This window comes from Mustela nivalis, assembly GCF_964662115.1.
Source record: "Mustela nivalis genome assembly, chromosome: 18".
NCBI classification, from domain to species: domain Eukaryota; kingdom Metazoa; phylum Chordata; class Mammalia; order Carnivora; family Mustelidae; genus Mustela; species Mustela nivalis.
The window spans coordinates 3,345,610-3,367,975 of NC_139037.1; the positions used below are offsets into that span (position 1 = coordinate 3,345,610).

At 62.1% G+C, this 22,366-nt stretch overlaps 1 protein-coding gene and 1 long non-coding RNA gene across 13 annotated transcripts in view; one reads left to right on the forward strand and one right to left on the reverse strand.

The window, feature by feature from the left end:
- Positions 1-22,366, reverse strand: part of GSE1 (Gse1 coiled-coil protein) — a 385,871-nt gene that overhangs the window by 169,224 nt on the left and 194,281 nt on the right. Inside the window, exon 1 of one of the 8 annotated variants that reach the window (XM_082711617.1) lies at positions 818-1,373. The exons of the other annotated variants lie outside the window; for them this stretch is intronic. Coding sequence (XP_082567743.1) covers positions 818-860 — 43 coding nt within the window. The 5' untranslated portion in view covers positions 861-1,373. Of the gene's footprint in view, positions 1-817; positions 1,374-22,366 lie in introns of those variants that run through there. 8 annotated transcript variants of the gene reach the window in all.
- LOC309853529 lies at positions 59-14,294 on the forward strand. 5 transcript variants are annotated; one of them, XR_014305788.1, is made up of 4 exons: positions 59-711; positions 3,677-3,994; positions 4,605-4,690; positions 10,711-14,294. It is a non-coding gene; the product is annotated as an uncharacterized lncRNA (long non-coding RNA). The 5 variants fall into 5 exon arrangements; XR_014305789.1 differs by having other exon boundaries at positions 3,677-3,781; XR_014305791.1 differs by lacking the exon at positions 59-711 and adding an exon at positions 1,453-2,058.

The window sequence follows — 22,366 nt, forward strand, 5'->3', positions numbered from 1 at the left end:
GGAGAGCTGAGCGATGCCATCATCCCGCCCGCTGTCACCGTACCCGAAGCAACCTCAGCCACATCACCCTGCTCCACCTGCCTCTCCAGCCACCAAACTGGGGGCTGGGGCTGCCTGCCCAATGCCACCTTCCCACCGTGGGCCTGTAGGGTTGCCCCCTGGGCCTCCGAGTCATGCTCGGAGGACTCCCCGACATTTGTGACCCTCCTGCGGCCTCACTAGCACACCAGCCATCAGGGGTCACAGCCCTGCCCACTGGGATGGGCCGAGAGGGCACAGGGTGACCCTACTGCAGCTTGGGAAGGGGGCAAGTTGTGCCAAAACAGAACTGAAGCCACACAGCCCTCTCTTGGTCCCCACCTGTGTGCAAGTAAAGAGGGGGAGACCCCCCCACATTGTGCTTCTGGATCTGGATTCCCCTAGGCACAAAGGGGCCCAGCCAGGGCTGACGGGAGGCAGCCCAGCTTGCTAACTAGCGTGATAAGGCAGGCCCTTGGACAGCCCTAAGGCTGGTGCAGGCCTGCGGATCTCGCCTGGACAAAATCTGGGGATTCTCCACGCTTCTCATGCCCCAGACCCCGGACCGCCAGATCGGCAGGCAGATGGGGCTTTTCTACTTTAAAAAAATAAATCGATTGGCTTCTTTTCCGAGTTGACAGGATGAGGAGGCGGCGGGAGGCATCCCTGGGGAGCACGTGCATGAACCTGGAGGTAATCCGGGGTCACAGGGCCAGGCGGGGTGGGCGGTGCGCCCCAGAAAGTTCCACCCCGGACCCTCCCCCTGTCCCTCCCCGCGGGCGGCAAGCCCAGCACTTACTGAGGTTCTGAAGCAGGTTCGACCAGGTCTTCATGCCGAGCATGGTGTCGGGGGACTCTAGGAGGGGCTTCCCGGCATAGCGGCCGGCGTGGGCGCGGGGGGGGGGTCACCGAGCTGCGGGGGGAGCCCGAGCGCGCCGTGCGCTCCTCCTGCCCGCTGCGCGCCGGGGGCTCCAAACCCGGGAGGTGCCAAGGGGATCAGCGGGTCACAGGACAGCCCGGGATGTCCCCAGAAGGGAGCAGGGAACTGGGGGGAGGGGCGGGTGGAGCCCCGGGACTCCTGGGGGGGGGTCAGAAGCAGCGGGGGGCGTCCGTCAGCCTCGCGCGCCCTGTGCGCCCTCGTCTGCCTGACTGCAGGGACCCGGGGGAGGTGCCGTGGCGCCCGGGGGGCCAGAACAGCTGGTCACGCGGCCCCCGGGAGCGCCCCGCGCCCTCTCGCCCGCGCCCCCGCCGGAGGCTTCACGCACCACCAGCCGTGGCTGCGCGGCCGCCTCGCAGCCACCATTTTATTCCCTTCCCGCTCGGCCGGGGCCGCGCGCCTCCTCCCCGCCACCTCCCGCGCGCCGCGGCGCCCCCGTCGTCCTCCCCCTCCCGGCGGCCCCGCCCGCTCCCCGGGCAGCCCCCGCTCCCCTGCACTTGATAACGCGCTTGTCAAGACTGCTGAGTTGTTCCTGACCTCTCCCCCGCCGCTGCTAATTAAGGCTCCGCCGTGACAGTTCAAGTGCCGAGCATCAAGTTTGCAGAACCAAAGCCTCTAATTGGGGCCGCTTTTCATTTCTCCATCCCGCGGGCTGGGGCTCCCCAGACCTGGGCACTGGCGCATTTTCCTTTTGTATTTTTCATCAGTGAGGAGGAGGGGGTGGGGGGACGGGCACCGGGGAGGAGGGCAGGCAAACAACCACAAGGCTAGGGCTGGGGGGCCCTCCTCCGCCCTCCGCTCGTCAGCCGGCCGCCGCAGGACACCCCCCTCTGGACCCGCGCGACACCTCTCCTGACCCAGGGTCTCTGAGCTCCCCGACTTAGGGCTGCGAGGAGTCCCAGATCGACCCGCAGGAGGCGACTGCAGGGGCAGCCCCTGCCCCCCTCCCCCGTCCCCCCTCTCTCCCCGCTCCAACGCGGGGTGTGGCCGGGAGAGGCGGCCCCTGCGCGCTGGGGTGGGGGTGCCAGGAGCCCTAGGTGCCCACGACCCGGCGCAGCGCTCGGCTGAAGGCGGCCTTGCCACGCCCCCTCCCCGACGGAGAGGTGTGTTCCTTCACGCCCCAGCTCCCTCCCGGGGGCTGCCGGCCTTTCCTTTCCAGATAAGTGCTGGCGAGCATCGGAGCTCTTAGTGACTCTTCAAGCTGCCTTTCTCCTCCAACGCCTACTAAATCAAGCCGGCGCTGAGAGCCACCGGCTGGGAGGAGGGAGGAGGGGCGCGCTGCCGGCAGGCTCTCCAGGGCTGGCAGAGGGGTGGGGGCGGGGGGCTGGGATAAAGTCACCGGGGAGGAGAAGGTGGGGGAGGCCAGCAGCAGGCCCAGACCCCAGGATCGGAGAAGAGAGACGGGAGGACAGCGGGGAGGGAACCCCGCGGGCGGCACTGGAGGTCCTGGCGAGGCTGGCTAGCGGGGGCCTTTCTGCTCAGAATCCTGGAGCCTCCCGCCCCAAGGGGCTCCCGGAAACGCGCTCGGCGGTTCCCACACTTGCCTGAGCCTCACCAGTCCAGGTGATTCTAATTAAACTGGGAGGCATTACTTGGAGCCGGCACCCAGGTGATTCTTACCATGACTCAAGTTTGAGAAAGTCTACCCCAGGGGGTCTCAAACGCTGCTGCATATTAGAACCACCTGGGGCAATTTTACCCCCCCCCAAACCCCCCTTTTGTCTGGGCCTCACCCAGACCAATGACATCAACCTCTGGGCGCGGACCCAGGCATCATTAAAGTGCCCAGGGGATCCCGAATGCAGCCGGGGTAAAGAGCCATTGTTCTAGTGAGCGGTTCTCACTTGGGGGCGCGGGGGGGGGGTCCCCTGCCAGGGTACATTTGGCAAGGTCTACTGACTTCAGTGGTTGTCACAACTGGGGGGGCAGCCCACGGAAGGAATCGTCAGCCCCCAAAATCTGCGGGGCCCAGATGTAGGAACCTGGGCCGCGCCAGTCCCAAGAGCAGGAAAAAGGCCCTTGGACGGGCTCGCCCAAGAAAGCCCCGCGCAGCACCGCCCTCAAGCAGGCTCCCAGTGGGTCCCTGGCTCTCCCTCCCACCCTGGAGCCCCTCCTCCCCAGGAGGCTGGCATCAAGCTGGGCTGGAAATCTCCGAAGGGCCGGCCCTGGGCAAGCCCCGCCCATCTGTCAGCAGACCCGACCCCTTACCTGCTTGCCGCCCACTCGAACCCACCCTCCAGCGGACTCTCCCCACCACTGCTATTTCCTCAGCTCATTTCCCATCACAGTCCCAGGTTCTGGAATGTTCCTTGGCTTGTGGCCATCTTCTGAAAGTTCAGGGCTGCAGGACCACGACTGTGCATGTGTCCCACCTCTCAGGGCTCCACAGGGGACATCCCTGACTCTTCACAAGTCAGGTTACCCATCCTCTGCTTGCTTGCTTTTTGAAACTAAACGCTGGCCTTTAGCTACCTGCACTGCTTTTGATCAAACAGTTGTTCAGCAAATTAGCCAACAACTCGCTTTCCGGTGTAGTCTGGTGTCCCTCCCTTGTGTGTGGGTGTCTGTGGGATGGTGGTTCCCCTCTCTGCCAGACATGCCAATCAGCTGGAGAGTTTGAGAAGTACCGGGCGGGGCCCCACTGCCAACAGAGACATCGGAGTCTCTGGGGACGGGGCCCAACCGTCAGTGTTTCTACCACGCTGTGTTTCTGGATTTCAGGTGGTTCTAATGTGCAGCCAAGCCTGAGAGGAGCCGCTGTAAACATTAGGGACACACATTGTCCCCCACCAGCCCGGCTGACCTTGAACACACTTGGGTTTTCAGGTGACACTGCCTGTAGGGAAGTATCTTTCTTATCTGGTGCTGGGACATGGGCTGGGTGCAGCCTGTGTCTCCCTAAAGGTCAGGCAGAACTCCCGGCAGCCAGGACAGCACCCACCACCACCAAGGCCACCCTCGCCTTGTTGCTGGCAAGAGAGGCGCCCTGGCTTATCCCCAGAGCATCCATGGGGAAAGCTGGCCAGGAACTGGGAGAAGGTACATCCTGTGGGAGGTCCTGGAAGCCCCTTTCCTTCATCCCACTGGGAAGAGATCATGGGAACTGTGGGGGCTGGTGCCTGGTGGGAACTCTTCAAGAAGCTCCTGGGAGGAGACAGGAGTGTAGGCTCCAACTGCACCATTAGCTCACTGTGTGAGCTTGGGCAAAGTGCCCTCCTCTGTAGAGGACGGTAAACATTTCCTCAGCTGTGCATATGGCCAAGTATATAACACATGGGCAAAGGGACCAACCCAGGCAGTGGAAATGAGTATGCTGCTCTCCCTGGGGGAAAGGACTCCTGCGTGGTACTAGATTTGTGCTCTGAGCCCCTAGCAGCCAAATGGGGGTGGTGATGATGGAACTCAGTGGGAGCCCAGGGAGTAGTGTGGCCAAGCACAGTTGTCCATGTTGTTCACTGCATAAGAGCCCTTAGATGAAACGGCACTTGGGGGCTGAAACTCAGCCCTTACCCTGCTCATCAACATTCACCTTAGCACGTGTTATGTCTGCTTAGAGGAGACATGTACCTGTATGGGCTGGTCACGGTGCTGCTGGAAAGGCCTGCTGCTTCCCAAATCCTGACCGCCTTTTTCCAAATCCCTTTCCTAGGAACAGTCTTCCCTCCCTCTCTGAGAGCACAGACTGGAAAGACGGCCACCCAGGAAGGACACAGGCTCTGAAAACCATGCGAAGGGGTAAATGATGGGACATCCACCTGTTCTGGGTACAGGTAGAATCAGAACAAGAGAGGGCACAAGGCAGTGTTCAGGGTGGGCATGGCTAACACCCTGCGTACACTCTGCCTGCCTCCTGCCTTGGCCCCCATGCCATGTTCAGGGTGAACGAGTGCAGGCCTCACCAGAAACCACCAACCGGAGGCGCCTGGGTGGCTCAGTCATTAAGCGTCTGCCTTGGGTTCAGGTTCTGATCCCAGGATTCTGGGATCAGGCCCCGCATCGGGCTCCCTGCTCAGCTGTAAGCCTGTTTCTCCTTCTCTGCCTCCCTCTCCCTCACTGTCTCTCTCTCTCTGTCAAATAAATAAAATATTTTTAAAAAAAGAAAGAAAGAAAGCACCAATCGAGGAGACGGGGTGAGGTCACTCACAGCAGAACCCCGGAAGCCTCTGGAACACCCCAGGCCTGAGGACTAAAACGACCCAGGCAAACCGGAGCACCGCCTGGCTTGGAGACACAACACGGTGCAGGGATATCCTCTGTCCTGGGAGAGCACGAGGCTGTGTCCACTCGGCCTCCAGAACCGGGCCAGGCACACAGTGAGCTCGGCAGAAATGTCAGTCGCTCTTCTGTTCTTGGGCGGTCTGAGGTCATAGTCTCTGCACTCACGTCAGCTCCCTCTGCCCTGTCTGTCCATCTGCCAGGCCGTGCTGAAGCCAGACACCTGGGGCTGAGGTGGACTCACCCTCGGTTTCATTCCTGGGGCGTGTGGCCCTCGCTGCTCCGCTGGCGGGGAGCTCCTAGTACAGCGCCTGTCCGTGCCTTGATCCTGCTGCCACACGCCAAGCGCTTAGGACGCCGAGGTCCTGGCTGTTGACACATTTCATAGGCGTGAGAGACAGATCAGACAGAGGAGAAGCCATGATGACCTGTTTTTTCTTCTCAAGTCAGAGCTGGCCTCTCCCTGGGGCTGTCAGATTCCTGGGATGGGTGGCCAGGCCCACAGGGGAGGGCCTTGGGCTCAGATCCTTCCCCAGGATTCCATGAGCCCAGAAAGAGGAGGCAGCCACAGGCTTTCACGTGGGAAGAGACCGCTTGGGGCGGGCTGGCCTGGGCCCCTGCTTCTGGGTTCAGGATGGAGATTCACACTCTCCTCCTCCTGCGCCCTTGTCGGGCCCACTCTGGGGGCCTGACCTTTTCCAGATAAGCCCCACAGGGCCTCTCACCACTTTCTCCTCTCCCCACCCTATCTGCCTGCTGGCTGTCGGATCCCAGCAGCCCTGGGGCCGACCAGCGGCGCTTTCTGAGGGACGGCAAAGAGTAGGGGACGTAGGCGCCTGCTGGCTCATCTCCTCAGCCATCCCAGGCTGGCAGCAAGCCTAGGACACCAACTTCTGAGGCTCGTTTACCGGAAGATGTCTTAGGGCCCAACCGGCAGTTGCTCCAACTGCAGAAGCCCCGGTCAGCTTTTCTGGGTGCCACGTCACCTCTGGGAGGGGCTCCTTGTGATTCAGCAGGAACAGGCCTGTTTCTGTCCTCATGTGGTATATGGTGGAGTGGCAGTCTCCCTTTCTTTCTTTTTTTTTTTTTTTAATTTATTTATTTGTCAGACAGAGATCACAAGTAGGCAGAGAGGCAGGCAGAGAGAGAGGAAGGGAAGCAGGCTCCCCACTGAGCAGAAAGCCCGATACGGAGCTGAATCATGAGCCAAAGGCAGAGGCTTCAACCCACTGAGCCACCCAGGCCCCTCCCTTTTTTTTTTTTTTTTTAAGATTTATTTATTTTTGAATGGAAGAGAGAGAGCACAAACCAAGGGAGGGGCAGAGGGAGAGAGAATCCTGGCGGGGACTCTGAGCTGAGCCCAAGGAGGGGCTCTCAACCCCAGGACCCTGAGATCTTGATCAGAGCTGAAATCAAGAGTGGGCTGCTAACAACTGAGCCCCCACAAACACCCCCCCCAGCAAGATCTTTTAAGAGTATTTTTTTTTAAAGATTTTATTTATTTGACAGTCAAAGATCACAAGTAGGCAAAGAGGCAGGCAGAGAGGAAGGGAAGCAGGCTCCCTGCCGAGCAGAGAGCCCGATGTGGGGCTCGATCCCAGGACCCTGGGATCATGACCAGAGCCGAAGGCAGAGGCTTTAACCCACTGAGCCACCCAGGCGCCCCAGCAAAATCTTTTGAAAGCACAGCTTGCCCGTGGTCTCTCCTAAAGGGGGATCCAGGCCTGCTTCTCCTATCCAGGGCTCCCGTGCTCACCAGCTGCACCATTCCCTACCTGTGGATGCTGGACTAGTCTTCTTAAACACCACTTGGCTGCCATGAGTCCTTACGCACACGCGCACACACACAGTGAGGCAGGAGAAGACCGGCCTTTCCTCCATGGCACTGTGAAGTGGGTGGCTATACGCGGCTGGGAGTGTGGCCACCAGGAATGTGGAAATTCTAGAGCCCAGTGGGAAGCAGAGAGTGGCACGGATGGCTGGGCCCCACCTCCGAGCCCTCTGTCTCGGAATCCCTCCCTCCTGACCCCACCTCCCCTGGGCCTGCTCCCCCAGCCGGACTGCGAGTGTGCTGGCCCCGTGTACTTCCCGTAATACCACGGAACAGGCACGCGGTGCCCCGCAGCACACCACCTGCCCTCTGGGGACCCTCCTCTAGGCCACCACTGTGTTCATTCAGGGAGATGCCCAGCTCCTCTGGACCAGGCCAGGGGGAGGGGCCGTGGCAGGAGGGCAAGCAGGCACCCAGGTTCAAATCCAGCCCAGGTGAATCATTAGCTCCTCTCGGCATTGGGTTCCTCCTCTGGACGACGGGACCACCACCAGCACCTTCTCCCAGGATTACGGTGGGGGTGAGCCACATTCCTGTGTGTTTGGGAATGACTCTCAAAGAGTCAAGGCCTGACTCTAGGGAGGCCTTGGGAGGGAAGGGCGTTGTAGCCCAGGGTGGGGACGGGGGACAGGACTCAGCGGTGAGCTGCCCAGGAAGGTGTCCAGGCTTCAGATGGGGGTTCCTGGGGCTGCCTTGAGCGTTCTGAGGGGCAAGACAGCTTTGGAGAAGGGCACTGAGCAGGTGGGGCTGGCACTGGCCTTCCTTGGTCACACGTGCATCTGGGAGGGCTTTCCAGACTGGGGTGGAATGCGACCTTCCCCTGCAGATAGGGAAACTGAGGCTGGGAGGGCAAAGCGCATGGGTGGGGTCACTCCCAGGAAAAGGGAGGGCCGCCCCTTACCCAGCCTCCTGGGCTCTGGACCTCAGACTAGGCCCTGAGCCCGGCCTTGGGGGCTGCCTCCTGGGCTGAGGGACACAGGACCACCCCAGCCCTCAGCAGCATCTGATGTCACCCCTGGGTCACCACCTGATGGGACCTGCCCCACCCCCACCCACGGACTTCCCCCTAATTAAGGGGGTCCAGCCCTCAGCAAGCAGCCCCAGGGCCCCTACCATCGCATGCATGGCTGGTGCTGGGCTGCCCTGTGGCCTGTTCCCGATGAACCACACTTCTCAAACACCTGTCCGCACCCAGTGCCCAGCCTTCTAGAGTATACCCGATCACATGGAGCCCCGCACAGCCTCCAACAAGGCACGGTGGGAAAGGGGGCGCCGAGGGCTTGGCCAGCTGGCCCGGGATCCTCTGGCCCCTGGTATCTTCACCATAGAGCTCCCCAGAGCGGCTCCCTTCACAACCCCATCAGCTGTGCCGACACAAAAATCTAGACGCCTTGCCCAGCGTGGGAACAGGAAGTGTGCTTTGGGGTTGGTAACCCACTATCCCCTGTTTAACAGAGGAGATCTGTGCCTCATCCAAGGGCCTGCGCTGGGGTCTGTGTCTGTGCCGGTCTGCCCAGGACGGAGCCGCCAGGGACGGGGTACCTCTTGGGTGGGGAGCACATAGGCCGGGGGGGAGGGGGTCACTCCTGCCAAAACACACTCCCAGGGCAGGCAAGCTCCCCGGCCCAGACTCTTGGTGCTCCCAGGGAGGGGGTGGAGGAAAGAGCAGTCCCCAAGCCCCTAGGCAGGGGCCCCCCTCTGAGCAGGACGTCTGGCAGAAAGGAGGTGCTCAATCAATGTTTGTTAACACAGTAAACGGGGAGGGAAAGCGCCACCAGCCTGCCTAGAAAAGACACCCAGAGTCCCGCCCACCAGATGTTTTTCTCTGGCAATGTCTCCACTGAGGGTCCCTGGGCTTGGATCCTTCTCCAGGATTCTGGGAGCTGTAAGGGGGAGACAACTGAGACAGCCACACGCTCTCGCGTGGGAACAGACTGTGCCCATAGGAGCCGGGGGAGTCCAAAGAGGAAGGCAGCCCCAGATCTGGGATTCTAGAAGGATCCCTGTGCTCCAGGCCAGGGGCTGTCAGTCACACTCACCTGGGGGAGCTGTGAAAGATCCCAGGGGCCTGGCAACAGTCCCAGATCGGCTGCTCTGAAGCCTCACACGAGAGGGCCTGGCGGCAGCCTCCTCAACATCTTGTGGCGATGCCCTCCTGAGCCTTGAGGCCGGGGCTGGGAGCTCTGGAGGCAGGGGAGAGGTGGGTGGCCGGAGCAGGAACACGCAGGGCCCGGCCAGGCTCACCACCCCGGCCCCTCTCGCGTGTCCCCGCTCGTGAACGTTGGGGAAATAAAGCAACCGCCACACGGGCAGGGCCGTCAAGCTCCACCAAATTAGGGATGTCAAGTCAGACAGCTTGACTCTCAAGACATCATCAGTTTAATTGCGAGGCCTTGGCGCGGGCCGGGGTGGCGAACTGCTCCCGCACTCCCATCCGTTTTATTAAGTTCAAATGACATGCGCTGGCCGCGAGTCTCCAGCGGGGACAAAGAGGCAGCTTCAGCCAGGGTCAGACCCAGTGCCGGGAGAGGCTGGGTCGTGGGGGACAGACACCCCGTCTGTCGGCGGGGTGGGAGGAACGAATGCCACAGACGTTCTAGGAGGCCTGTGGGCTGCTGCTGTGGACGGAACACTTGTGAGCCCGCACATCTCCCTGCTGAACTCTCGGTGGCCCCTGGTGCCACACGGTGTGGAGGTGGGGCCTTGGGGAGGGGAGTCGGCTGGATGAGGTCATGGGGGTGGGGCCCCCTAGGGGATCGGGGTCCTTATGGACAGAGGGAGGGAGACACAAGTCACAGGCAGACCCCCTGCCTGCTGGCACAAACTGGACCATCACCGGGGGCTGCGTCTGCACGGGGCCTTGATCCCGCCCTTGATCCCTGCCCGGGGCCTTGATCCTGGCCTCCCCACCTCTGCAAGCATCTGTGCCCGGGCCTGCCCGGTTTGTGGCCTTCTGTCACATCAGCCCGAGTGGTGAAGGGGCCGAAAGAAAATGCCCTGATGTCCGCCGATGGGCAGCAAAGGGACTAGTCCGCGGCTGTGCGCCCACACCACGGGCCACCACAGACCACCCCTCAGCCCGCGGGACACTCCCAGCAGCTGGGGGTGTGTGTGTGTGGCAGTCTCAGCAACAAGGGAAGCAGCTGCGGAAGTCCTTCTACCCGGTGCTTCTGACTACATGACATACTCCATGACATACTGGCAAAGCTATGGGGACCGAAAACAGATCTGTGCTTCCAGGAACGGGGGAGAGTGGGGACAGGGGAGTGGCAGCAAGGGAACAGGACAGAACTGTGTCATCATCAGATCTGGCAAGGGACTCTTCTCACCCGAGCCCTGCATTTCACGGGAAGCAGGATCAGCGGGGTCAAGCCGTGGTGCTCAGGTCACACAGGGAGGCAGAGCCAGGCCCAGAGCTCCCATCCGCAATCACCCTGGGGCCGCGTCTGCAGAGGAGCCGTGTTTGCTGAGCGACTCTCCGCTGGGCAGAACACAGGGCAGTTGGGTGTTCTGAGCTTTGCTCTGGAGGAGCTGGGAGGTGTCGCGCTCACTCCCACTGCTGTCAACGCTTACTGTGTGGGCTTTACAGAAACCGACTTCTCAGGGAACCCTGTGCCAAGGGTGGCGTGGCAGGGCCTAGATCTGGAAGCCAGGCCTCTTCCGGCCCTGGGCCCAAGCTCTCCCAGCCACCCCGGCTTTGTTGTTCCAGGCCCTTCCAGGCCCAGCAGCATCCAGAAACGTCGGTTACGGTTATGCCACAACAGCTGCCTGGCGCCCCCTGAATGCCTCAGATGTGGTCCGCGGCGGGAGCCCCGAGCCAACATGCTGCCACTAGGTGAATCGGGCCTGCCATTAGAGTCACAAAGACCAATTAAAACGAGAGGAAAAACAGCCTCCCCATCTCCCAGAGCACCCGGCCAGCTGCTCCCACTCCTACCTCGCCGGCCCCACGAGGCTGCTCCGGGCGTGGTTTCCAGCCTGCTCCCTCCGCACCCGGGCCACCTGCCCCTGACAGCGTCAATATTGATGCCCGCCCCCCCCACCCCCGCCAGGCGCCCGCTTTGGGGCGGGGGAGGGGGGGCAGGGAGCGGGGGAAGGGCACCGGGAGACGCGAACAGCTCCCAGATTTTCGACTCAATTGCTGCGAGGAGAGATGAGAAATTGCCTTTCTGACCTAAAACCGGAGTTCACAGCTGCACTTCATTACGGACTCCTCCAGGCGGCCCTGGGAGAGATGCGGCTCGGGAAGGGCTCACCTGTTAGCAGCAGCTGTGCCTGCCTCTCGCACGAGCACGTTGGTGGTTTCCTGCCCTGGGCAGCACGGGGCAGGCTGCCAGCGGTGCCCCCAAAGCCCCCCTCCCCCTCCAGTTTGCATGAACTCCACGGTGGAGGGAGAAAGAGGCACCAGATCAGCGAGCAGGAGGGGGAAGAAACGGCCGCAGGTCTGGGTCTCACGCTCTTTAGAAGGCACCAGAAGGCAAGGGGTGCATGTTCCCTCTGGGGTCCCACCTCATTTCTCTGGTCTCATGCACCCATCGCTGGGCGAACATGAACACGGCAGGCACCTAGAGCATCTCTGGGTATACCGTAAGTGCTCAGTAAGTGCTCTCTTCCTTCCTCCCGTGCTGCTGGCCTCTCTGTGCTTCTGAGATGCCACCGTGCAGCATCTGACAGTCACGGAAAGGGCACAGGCTCCAGAGGACCTGGGGCTCTCTACTCCGGCTGCACATGAGAATCCCATCTGTGGAGCTTGCGGAAAGACCCAGAAGCTCGCTGCAGGACCCCTGAGGTCGAGCCCAGGTACGTTTCCAAAACTCCCGAAAGCACGGTGGGGCTGAGACGCTCAGACTTGAATCATTCTGACCTGAATTTTGACGTCTGAACATCCCTTTCTAAAGAAGGCCGCGGCCAAGGCAGGAGCAAAGGAGCCCAGAGCCGGCTGCGGAAGGAGCGCCCGGCTTCGGAGCCAGCCTCTCCAACCGTGGAGCGGCCCTGGCCTTGCCTGCCAGCTGTGCTCCTCCCTCTGCCGCGAGGACTTGCACTCAGGTCCCCAGTGCTGGGACGTGCCGGCCTCAGGGTACTGGGCTCTGCTCCCCAAGTGTTCCCCAGCGGGAGAGAGCACATCAGCCTGGCCGTGAGAAGAGGTGTGACAGCACGCAAGTCCCTTCTCTGGAAATTTGCTGACCATGCTGAGTGCAGACCGTTTCTGAGCTGTACCAGGGAAGCTGCGTCCCCTCCCCTCCTCTACGGTCGGGCCTCACACCTAAAGTCCTGTCTCACTGCATCTCATGTGTACTGGCGAGCTCCTTAGGGTCGGGCCGGGGGTGGGGGGGACGGCATGGCAAGCCAAGCTCTGCCGTTTGCACTATCTACAAGACGCTGTAAAAGCTCGAAGCCCCACAGAGCTTCAGCTGCCTCCTCGGGGAAGCAGGAGGACAGCCAAGGCCCTGGGCTCACCGTGAAGCTGAAATGGGGAAACAGGCACTGGGGGCAGCTGGTGGACCCCAAGCACCCCCGCGTGCTGTCCTGAGTCTTGCACACCTGTGCAGCTGGTTCCCGCAGCAGCCCATTTTCTGGATTGGAAAGCCAAGGTCTGTAGAAGCTGCTTGCCCAAGGTCAAGGAGTGACCTGAACTCTGAACTCGTGAGCCCACGCTCTTGGCCACTACACGCTCATGGGGGCCTCGTTCCGGTGGCTTCTCTCACCCCACACTCTCCTGCCACAGACCCTGGTGTGGCCAGGCTGCGGGGGGTGAAGGAAGAGTCCTCTGGGGAACAGGGCACTCCAGGGACCCTGGGCCACCGAGGGGATGGGGGGAACTGCACATGGCCACCGGTGTGCTCCACCGACGTCTCAGAGCAGGCAAGATGAGCCTGCCTTGCTTTTGTGAGGACAGAGAGAGGCCAAGGACGTGGGGTCCCAGAGAGAGGCAGAGTTGAGGACCCAGGGTGAGCAGCCCACGCAGGGCCAGGCCCTGGGAGTGGCCAACTCATGTTGGGCTGGAAACAGAGGCCCAGTCTGGGGCACACGGAGCACCTGATGCTTCGGGGAGGCTCTGGGAGGGGCTGCTGGCGGAGGGAAGAGGGTGCGCTAGAGCAAGCTGGCTGTCAGCAGAGAGAAAAGGTCAGGTGGGCCCAGCAGAGGCCCAGGAGGGGGAGAAGCAGGACGGGCCTGGCAGCCCTCCAGGGGGCACAGGCCAGGACACCCAGGCTCGGAGAGGTGAGCTGCCGCGCACAGCGTCCCCGTCACCCCTCCCCTCTGTCCTGTCCACATGTCTCCCAGGCTGAACGCCATAGGTGGTGGGCTGTCTGTGGAGGCACCTTGCCCTGGGCCTAGCCCCCCCAAGCACCGCTGCTCTTCTCACTCCTGTCCCCACGGCCCTAGCACCTGAGCGTCGAAATGAAGAACCACCGCCAAGGCCACCAGCCACCATGTACGTGCGCCTGCTGGGCGCCAGCTGTCAGCCCCAGAGCTTAAAGCAGCCCGTGTCCCTGGAACCTCTCAACAGCGCCTCGAGGGAAGGTCTGATATCATCCCCTTTTGACAGCTGGGGGAAACTGAGGCACAGAGCATGGCAACCGCTGCCCAGGGTCTCACAGTTGGCCAGAGCCTCTACCCCGGGAGTGGTGGGTTGAAGACAGAGTGCTGGCTTACTGGGAGAGTCGGGGTCCTTCTGGGGGGGAGCCTCCTCTCCCCTGAGCTGACCCCAAGCAGCTCCCCGCGGCAGGATGCCAGGGCCAGGCGAGGCTCTCTGGAAGCGGCGCCCCTCGCGATAGTGCTGTGACGGTGGCACAGACGCCAGCAGCTGATATTTACATAACGCGCACCGTATGCACGCCAGGCGCTCTTCCAAACGCTACGCACACAGCCATTCCTCGCAGAACCTCCCAAGCCCGCCCGCTGAGCGCCAGTATTTGCCCATTTCACAGATGGGGCTCTCGCAGCACAGAGAGGTTCGCGGGCCCGCCGGAGACACACAGCCATCGGAGGTCAGCGCTGGAAGGGGAACCCGCGGGCCTGACCCCGGGGAAGCTGGGAGAGGGGCCCCCCAGCCCCGGAGAAACCCCACAAGGTGGGGGTAGCGTGGCGGGGGTAGCTGTCCAGGCCTCCAGGGCGGGGGCGGGGTGGGGTGGGGGGAGCGGTCCCTCCTGCCAGGAGGGACCACTGCTGGCGCTCTCCCCGCGAGGCCAGGCCTTGCAAGGGAAGCAGAAATCTGTCGTTAACACGGTGCCAAACCCAAAGTGGCTGCTCCCAAACGGCAATCCAATAAAAGCGAGACTTGTCTATTTATCATCCTCGGGGCTTTTTATCGCGGTGCAGATGGCTGCTACCTTCGGAAGGCTCAGCCGCTCGCTGCCAGCCGCCCGCCACGCAAAGCTTAGCTCAACAGAATCTGGGCCTGCACCTGTGCCGGGCCGTGAGCCTCGGCCACCCGGGCACGTGGGGTCCTCTGTCCCCCTCCTGCCCAGGACCCGTGCTCTGCACCAGCCACCCCCCCACCACGTCCGCAGGTAGTGGGAGCCCCCTGCGCCAGGCTAGCAGCCAGGCTGGCCCTGCCTGGTGTGGACCCCCTAACAATGTGGAGGAGGCAGGTGCTCCCCGAAGAGAAAGCAGCAAGGAGCCCCCGCGGGGAGCAGAAGGGGTGGCCGAGGACCATGGGTGAACACTCGGCGCCCTGTGCCTGGTGCTAGGCAGCTCAGAATAAGGCGGGGGCCCTGTGGGGCACCACCGGCGATGGGGGTGGAGGGGAGAGGAAGCCTGGGCAGACCGAGGGCCGGGTATGCAGTAAAGCCACCCAGCGAGCAGCCCCCCGGGGCACACACGTAGCGGGGCGGGGGGGGAGCCCACGGAATCACAAGCTGTTCCGACCTCACCATACTGACCACTGGCCGGGCCTCCTGAGCGTAGGTTCTAGAAAGAAAGCAGACAGGAGGGGCACAGGTGGGACCTGGGTGGGGGGGTAGCCTTGAAACCATCTGAGCGTCCATTTCTACACCAGAACTGTGGAGGCTGGGGTGGGGGGGGCAGGAGGGGGGAGGCCTCCCCCACCTGGCCGGGCAGGAGCTCAGGCCTGGTGCCAGGTCCCCTTCCCCTCCCTCCCAGCCGCCACACAGGGATGTCCAGAGAAGGCAGCTCTTCCATCAACACAGAGCCCTAGCCGTAGCGTGTGTGCGTGTGTGAATGCACACATGTCTCTGTGTGTGCATGTGCCTGTGCACACCTGTCTGCATGTGCGTACACGGGTTGGAGGATTAACTCCCCAACCCCAGCCCACCAGCCTGCAGACGTCCAGGAGACATGGGGGACCGGGGTCCTGTGAGCCATGACCTTTGCCCTTTGGGTTAGAGCCCAGGAAAGAGAACCCCCACCAGAACATCCCCGGACTCCCCCAGCCCAGGTTTGCTGGCTGTTCCGGGTGTTTGCTCTCCAAATAAGCCGGACCCAGCAGCTGTAAAAACGAATAGCCTTCTGCATCATGGGCCTAAGGGATCCAGCTGGCCGAGGGGCTGCTGATCTGAAAAAGGCAGCGAGCAACCTTCCAGATGTTTCTCTGGTCTCCCCTCCAGGGCTCAGGCAATCCCAGACCAAGTCCTTTTCAGCTCCGTGGACGTATGCCCCTCCCCTTGCCTGGAGAACCCCTCCCAGTCCCCCAGACCCTGCCTGTCCCTTTTCGGGGGAGGAGCTCTGAGCCTCCTAAGGGTTATTTCTGGTTGCTACATTGTATGCCAGCATGATCACCTCCTCAGCAGGAGAGGAAGCCAAAGCTCAGAGAGGTAGGGGAACCCGGGCAAGGTCACCCCTGGCTCTTCAGTTTTCCAGACACAAGGGCTCCCCCTGCCCCAGCCTCTCCTGTGGTAAGGAAAGCTGTGGGGCCTCGAGGGTAGCCTGGTCCAACTCCGGTGTGCCCGGCTAGACTACAACCCCCAACCTCATCATCACTCAGTGCCTTCGCTTCTAGGTTTTTTTCTTTGTCATTACACTTAAGTTTCTGCCCATAATAATGCGTAGCACACAGAAAGGTTCCCTGGGGCCAGATGCAGATCTAAGTACTTTACCTAATATTTCCTTGGTCAGTCCTCCCAACAAGACCAGGAGGAAGGAAGGAATGGCTATCTTTATTTCACAGACGAGGAAGCAGCAGAGAGAGGTGAGGACACTGGCCCCAGGTCACACAGCTGGAATCAGGACTGGAACTGGGAATCAAGTGCCCTAGGCCACGGCTACCCACCCCCAGCAACCTTCCCAGGGTGGAGGGGGAACAGGTAATATCAAGCCACTTGTCCCCTCACAGTTCAAGGTGACTTGGCCTTGGTCCCTAGCGATGGAAGCTGCACCTTCTCCCCCCACCCCCAAAACAGACGTCCCATCTTCTCAGTGGGCAGGGTGGCCACCCTGAGGGCCGCCCCCCACCCTGTGGTAGGCAGCAGCACACTGAGAAGAGAATGGGGGTACACAGGACTGAAGAGTGTCCCCCCCAGTTTCATCCACATGGAGCCCCAGAACGGGACTTTGCTTAGAAACAGGGTCTTTACACATGTATCCGTTCAGGATGTTGAGATGCGATCACCCTGGTTTTAGGATGAGCCCTGAATCCAATGACTGGTGTCCTCAGGACAGGGGAGGACAGAAAGACACAGACACCCGCTGGGAGAGGCCTCGTGAGAACAAAGGCAGAGTTGGTGCAGCCACAACCGGGGGACACCTGGAGCCACCAGAAGCTGGGAGACAGGAAGGACCCTTCCCTAGAATGCTGAGAAGAAGGCAACCCTGCCGACCCCTTGGTTTTGGACTTCAGGCCTCCAGAGCCAAATGACGGCACAGAGAAGAGATTTCTTATGTTAAGCAGCATGTTTGTGATAACATGTTACAGCAGCCAGGGGACACTCTGGTGGGGGGCTGTCAGGGTGGCCACTGCCGAAAGTGGGGGCAGAGCACTGCAGGGTCCACATCCTACCGGACAGGCCTCCAGATGGGTACCCTCCTCCCCGGGGTGCCCTCTGGGTTCAAGGCAGGTATGAAATCTGGAGAACAGATACGTCACACCCCTCTCCTGACTAGGAAATCCTAGACGAATCCTTGGCACCAGAGGCTGCACACCACCAGCCTCAGTTTACCTCTGCAGTTGGGTTCAGCTTCCTGCTTCCTGACTCACGAGCCACTCTGAACTGACTAATGAGTCCATCACAACGTCCGTCATGCATTCATGTAACAAACGCCTACTGACCAGCTACAAAACACCTGCCCTCTGCCAGGTGCTGGGGAACCCCCAGGAAATATCATAAAAGTTCGGCCCATACGGCATTGATGCTGAGATGGGGAAGCCAGATGGTGAACATCAGTCCATCAAGGAATACCATTTTGGCAACCAAAGGCTCTAGGGGAAACGAAGCTGGAAGGGGTGTTTTAGGGAGGGTGGTTAGCAAAGGCCTCTGTGGGGAGGTTATATTTGAACTGAGGCCTTAAACAAGGGCGGTACCAAGTCCTGCCAGTATCAGGCAGAACAGAGTACCAGGCTAGTAGAAGAGCAAGTGCAAAGGCCCTGCGGCAGAAACAAGATCTAGCGTTTGGGGGTGGGGGAAGGCAGTCAGTGGGGTTGCAGCAGAGGTTCCCCCTTGGCGGCAGTGTGGGGCATGGGACAGAGCGTTCGGAGTACAGGAGGCATTTAGAGTGGCTAAGGAGCTGGGATTTTATTTCACCTGCATGGGGAGCTAGCTGGTTTTGTCTGAGTGAAATAGGCTCACTGATGTTCTAAAAGTAAACCTCTGTGCTGGGAGGAGGAAGGGTTACGGGGTGGGAAGGGAGGTGGTGGCAGGTGGGAGAGGGGGTGGGGGGAATTAGCTCTGAAGTCCAGAGAGGGGGTGATCTACTCCACACAGGTTGGGGAGCCCCGAGGGCCAGTGCCATCTGGGCATGAGCACATGTGTGTCATGTGTGTGTCTGTGGGTCTACACGTGTGAGTGTGCACATACAAATGTGGGTCTGAGCCTCTGCAGAGAGCTACGTGTGCATGGCTGTGCACGCACGTGTGTGTGCCCACGCATGTCCGTGTTGGTGTGTGGAGCAGCGGGCATCTCGGGACCCAAAGGCTCATCAGAAGCTCCGCCACCCCGACACAGACCCAGAATTACCAAGTGCCTCAGCCTGGCGCATGGGTGCGTGTGTCTCTGTGTGTGTGTACGTGTTAGGGGGACGCTCTCCCCCTGGCAAGTCCCCCCCTCTACCTCTCCAGGCCCACCACCATCTGGCTTTCCCCTCCTGCCACTGGGCCATTTGAGCCGGGGGTGAGGGGCACTGAGAGAGCCAGATGGCGGGAGTCTAGGCCTCCTGGTGCCCGGAGGGGGGCGCGTCCCCAGGGCAGGCCTCCACCCTCAGCCTTGGTGCCTCCAGGCTGTCCTGACCCCTGTCCTCAGGCCCCACCTCACATGGCCTTTTGCAGCCACCACATAAATCACCGTCCAGGTCAGGACAGGGTGAGAGAGCTGAGCCAGGGAGGGCACGGCCCCCGGGGCCCGCAGACAGAGTGGCTGCCAGTGACCCCTGACGGCGGAGGCCAGGGGCCTCCAGGGGCCAGCTAGGAGGTCGGCAAGGTACAATGTTGTCTGGGCTTCAGAGGGATCTCGACTGGCCCCACTGCATGGGGAGGGCCTGGGTCAGGGGAACAGGCCGACTTGTGTCCAGGTGGCCCACGTGGAAGGCAGGCAGGAGATCACACCAGGTGGCCCCAAGCCACCGCCGCCTGCACCAGCCAATTCCTGGTCTTCATCTCTGCACACAACATCCATGCCCACCCACCTCCTCGCGTCCCATGAACGTACATGAGGCAGTGCCTGGAACAGGACCGTCCTGGGTCCTCCCCGCCCCCCCCCGCCCTGTACCCCTCCCAGATCACCTGCGATTCCTTATTCCCTCAGGTTGTGGGGGGAAGGCCCTGGGGCTTCCCACAGGACCAGGCAAGGGCACAGTCCTTCCTCTTTGCTCTGCCACCCCGGAGACCACCCCCTCACCACTTTGCGCAAGAGGAGCGAGGGTCCAGAAAGAACCCAAACATGAGGCCCCGCGGGGTCCCTCAGGCTGGGCTCAAAGCCCCCCCACCCCTGCCCCGTCAGGTGTCTCGATTCACGCATTCATTTTTTCCCTCACTCATTCCACAAATTCCGCAGAGTGCCCACTAGGTGTTAGACGCCTTGTAGGGAGTACAGAGTGCAAGCGCAGGCCCAGTCTGATGGCCGAGGTGCGGCAGAAAGACCTCCCTCCCGCAAGCCTGGGACAACTTTGGGGAAGCAGACGCTGGGCGGTAATAGAAGTAGAGTGACTATTTATTGCGTGCGCACTGCAGTTTTACCCCCACGACTGACTCCCACCCACACAATCCTACCAAGAGGGGGTCGGGGAGGTCCAGAGACTTGCACGAGACCACACAGCTAACGGGCTGGGAGAGGATTCCAACCCAGAGACAGTCCAGCCACTAGACACACATCCCGCTGGCTCTCGGGCAGGCACCCAGCTTCAGGGACACCCCGCCCAACTCTGTGAGTGTCCCCCGCCCGCCCCCCAGCCAGAAGGAAGGCGCGCCAAGAGCGCACGGACTTCACAGGTGGGAAAACCGAGGCCCGGAGGGGGCAGGGAGGGGGCAGGGAGCAGTCCCGAGGGACAGGCAGTTCGCAGCTGCCCCAGGATTCCCGCCAGACTCAGGGGCTGCCCTCTTCCGGCCGCCTTCCTGGGTGGAGCCTCCCCGGTTGTGCAAACACGGAGCTCCCCCCTCCCCGGGGCGGCGTGGGTGCCGGCTCCCGGGATGGCATGATTTCCTCACTTCTCCCTCCGGGCACCATACGGCAGCCTCCTGGTCCAGCAGGAGGCCTCGGTCTTGGGAACATCAGGCTTTCTCGAAATAAAAACGAGGGGAAAAAGCCTTTCCAGGAGGCCGGTTCTCGTATTTACATGTAAAAAGGTCTCCTCTGCGCTCGCCGCCCCTCCCCGACTTCCTCTGGGGGCGGGGGATTGTTTGGAGGGCTTGCAGGGGGCCTCTGTGACCCCAGGCGCCTCCCCCGGGAGCCCGGCGGAGGCGTCCGCCGGGAGGAAGATCAGATGGCCGGGGAGGGGGAGGGGAGGCGGCGGCTTCCTCGCTCCCCTCCCCCCTGGGACTTCGTGGGTGTGGTAACACGTGAGGCCGGCCGTCTGCGCCCGCGCCCCCCGCCCCCGCCATCTGCTCCGAGGCCAAAAGTCGCCGGGGAGAGAGGAGGGGGGAGGGGGGCGCTGCCAGTGGCGGCGCCGACCCCGGCGTTAACCTCACCTTCCCCGTCCCCAAGTCTTAAAGCAGATGTCCCCTATTGATGGGCTCCGGGGCCGCCAACCCGGCCCCCACCGGCCCGGGCCGCCCGCCGCGGAGGGCGGGGGCGGGGGCTCCGACCCGGGAAGGCCGCGGCGTGGGGTCCCAGCCCGGGAACCGGGCGCTCGGCCAGCGGGGCTCCCTCCAGGCCGCCGTCCCGCCCCCGGGGCGGGGAGGCCGGCGCCCACGAGCCCTCCGGGGCTTGGGCCGCGCCCAGCTGGCCCGGCTGGGGCTGGAGCTGGCTGCCCGGGTCGCCCCGGGAGGTCAGAGCCTTCCCGCTCCCCGCGGCCCGGGCCTGCGCCTTAACCCTGTGGGTGCAGAGTCTCGTCTCGCCCCTGTCCGAGAGGGGCTGGGATCTCCCCGGGGCTCCTGCGTGAGGCCCAGCGGCTGCCCCTAGACGAGGAATGGCCCCAGTGATGCGGACCGTGACCCCTCCCGCCAGCGCCGGCTTGGACGCTGCCCTTCTACAGCCGCCGGGGCTGGGAACGCCGCAGGGAGAGGCCCGGCTGACCCAATCGCACTGGAGTGTCAATGACTCGACCTGACGAGCTGACGCACCCGCCAGAACTTGCGGCTGGCATCAGGTTGAGCCAGTTACCAGCTGTGTGGCTTGGGGAAAGTGTCTTGAGCTCTCTGGGCAGTCTCCCTACCTGCAAAGCCGGGATAAGGGAAACCCTACAGAACCGATCTAGGCGTCAAGGGCTGCTTTCTGAAGGTCAGAGCAGGGAGGGGAAGGGAGTTTGAGGGTAGAAAGGACATGGCCAGTCCAACAGCCCCCACCAACCCAGAGCTAACCCTGACCCAGGCTCCCTGCCCCTCCTGGCAAGGCTGCAGAGGCTGGGGGAGCCAACAGAGCCTCAATACATTCCCAAAACACATCTTTGAGATTCACGGACCAGGAGCCCCAGACACTGCCTCTTTTGGGGGCAGCCCGGGGACACCAAGGCCTTGGGCCTGGGAGCCCACAACCTGAGGGTGGAACCTGGCCTGGTCCCACTGGCTGATGTTTGAGCACACACCCATCTGTGACCCCGCTGCCCTCTGCTTCCTGCGTGGGGGAACCGGGCCCCACAGCAAGCACTTGACAGTGAGGAGGCTGACCTGATGCATGGCCCCATTGCTCAGAAGAAGAAACCTGGAGGCCCACAGGAAGACACAGAGCCGAGGGGACATGCAGGAGGGAAATTTTAGGGTTCCCCCATTACACAGTCCGTGTCTCTCCTCTCCCTGAGCTACGCCATCACGCCCAGATTGCCCCCAAGACCTCCTGCAGCCGGAGACACAGGGTTGGGGCTGTGGGAAAGCAAGCAGGCCTCACCCCCTCGTTAGCCCCAGCCCCTCCCCCCAGTGCCCATCTCAGACTTCCTGTGTGCCAAGCAAGCGCCTGCTGTGGGGTTTTGACAGATCTAGGGCACACACCGGGCACACACAGTGCTCCAAGGACCTTCCAGTGCAGCTTGGGGGTGGGGGTGGGGGATGGGGTGCGGGGCAGGGAGCAGGATCCCCAGGGATGACCAGAGGGAGGCCCCAGAGCAGATCCACCCCCCACCTGTGGGCGTGGCCCAAGATCCCCACCATCCCAGCCTCCCAGCCAACTGGGGACCCCCTGCCCGACCTGGACAAGGCACAGGGGCTGTGAGTCAGCAGCAGCCATGTCATTTGTGGGGCCCTAGTGCAGAATGAAAAGGCAGGGCCCCTTGTTCAAAGAGGACTGAACGTCAGGATGACAACACCAGGGTATGACACAAAGCGTGGGACGTCAGGTGGCTGGACAGGTCACACGCCCGTGAAGCTTCTTGCCGTGGGGGTGGGGCGTGGTAAGCAGGGAGGTGCCGTGACTCCATGGGCCCAGGGGCAGAGGGCAGCCAGCACAGCCCCCACACCAGGCTCACATCCTGGCTCTGGGCCTCCACCTCTCTGTGCCGTTTCCTCATCTGTAAATCGCCAGAGCCCCTTTCTCACTGGGTTGTTGGGGGAATGCAAGGAGTTAGATGCCTATGGAAAGAGTTGGCACAGAGTCATCATGATGGCATGATGG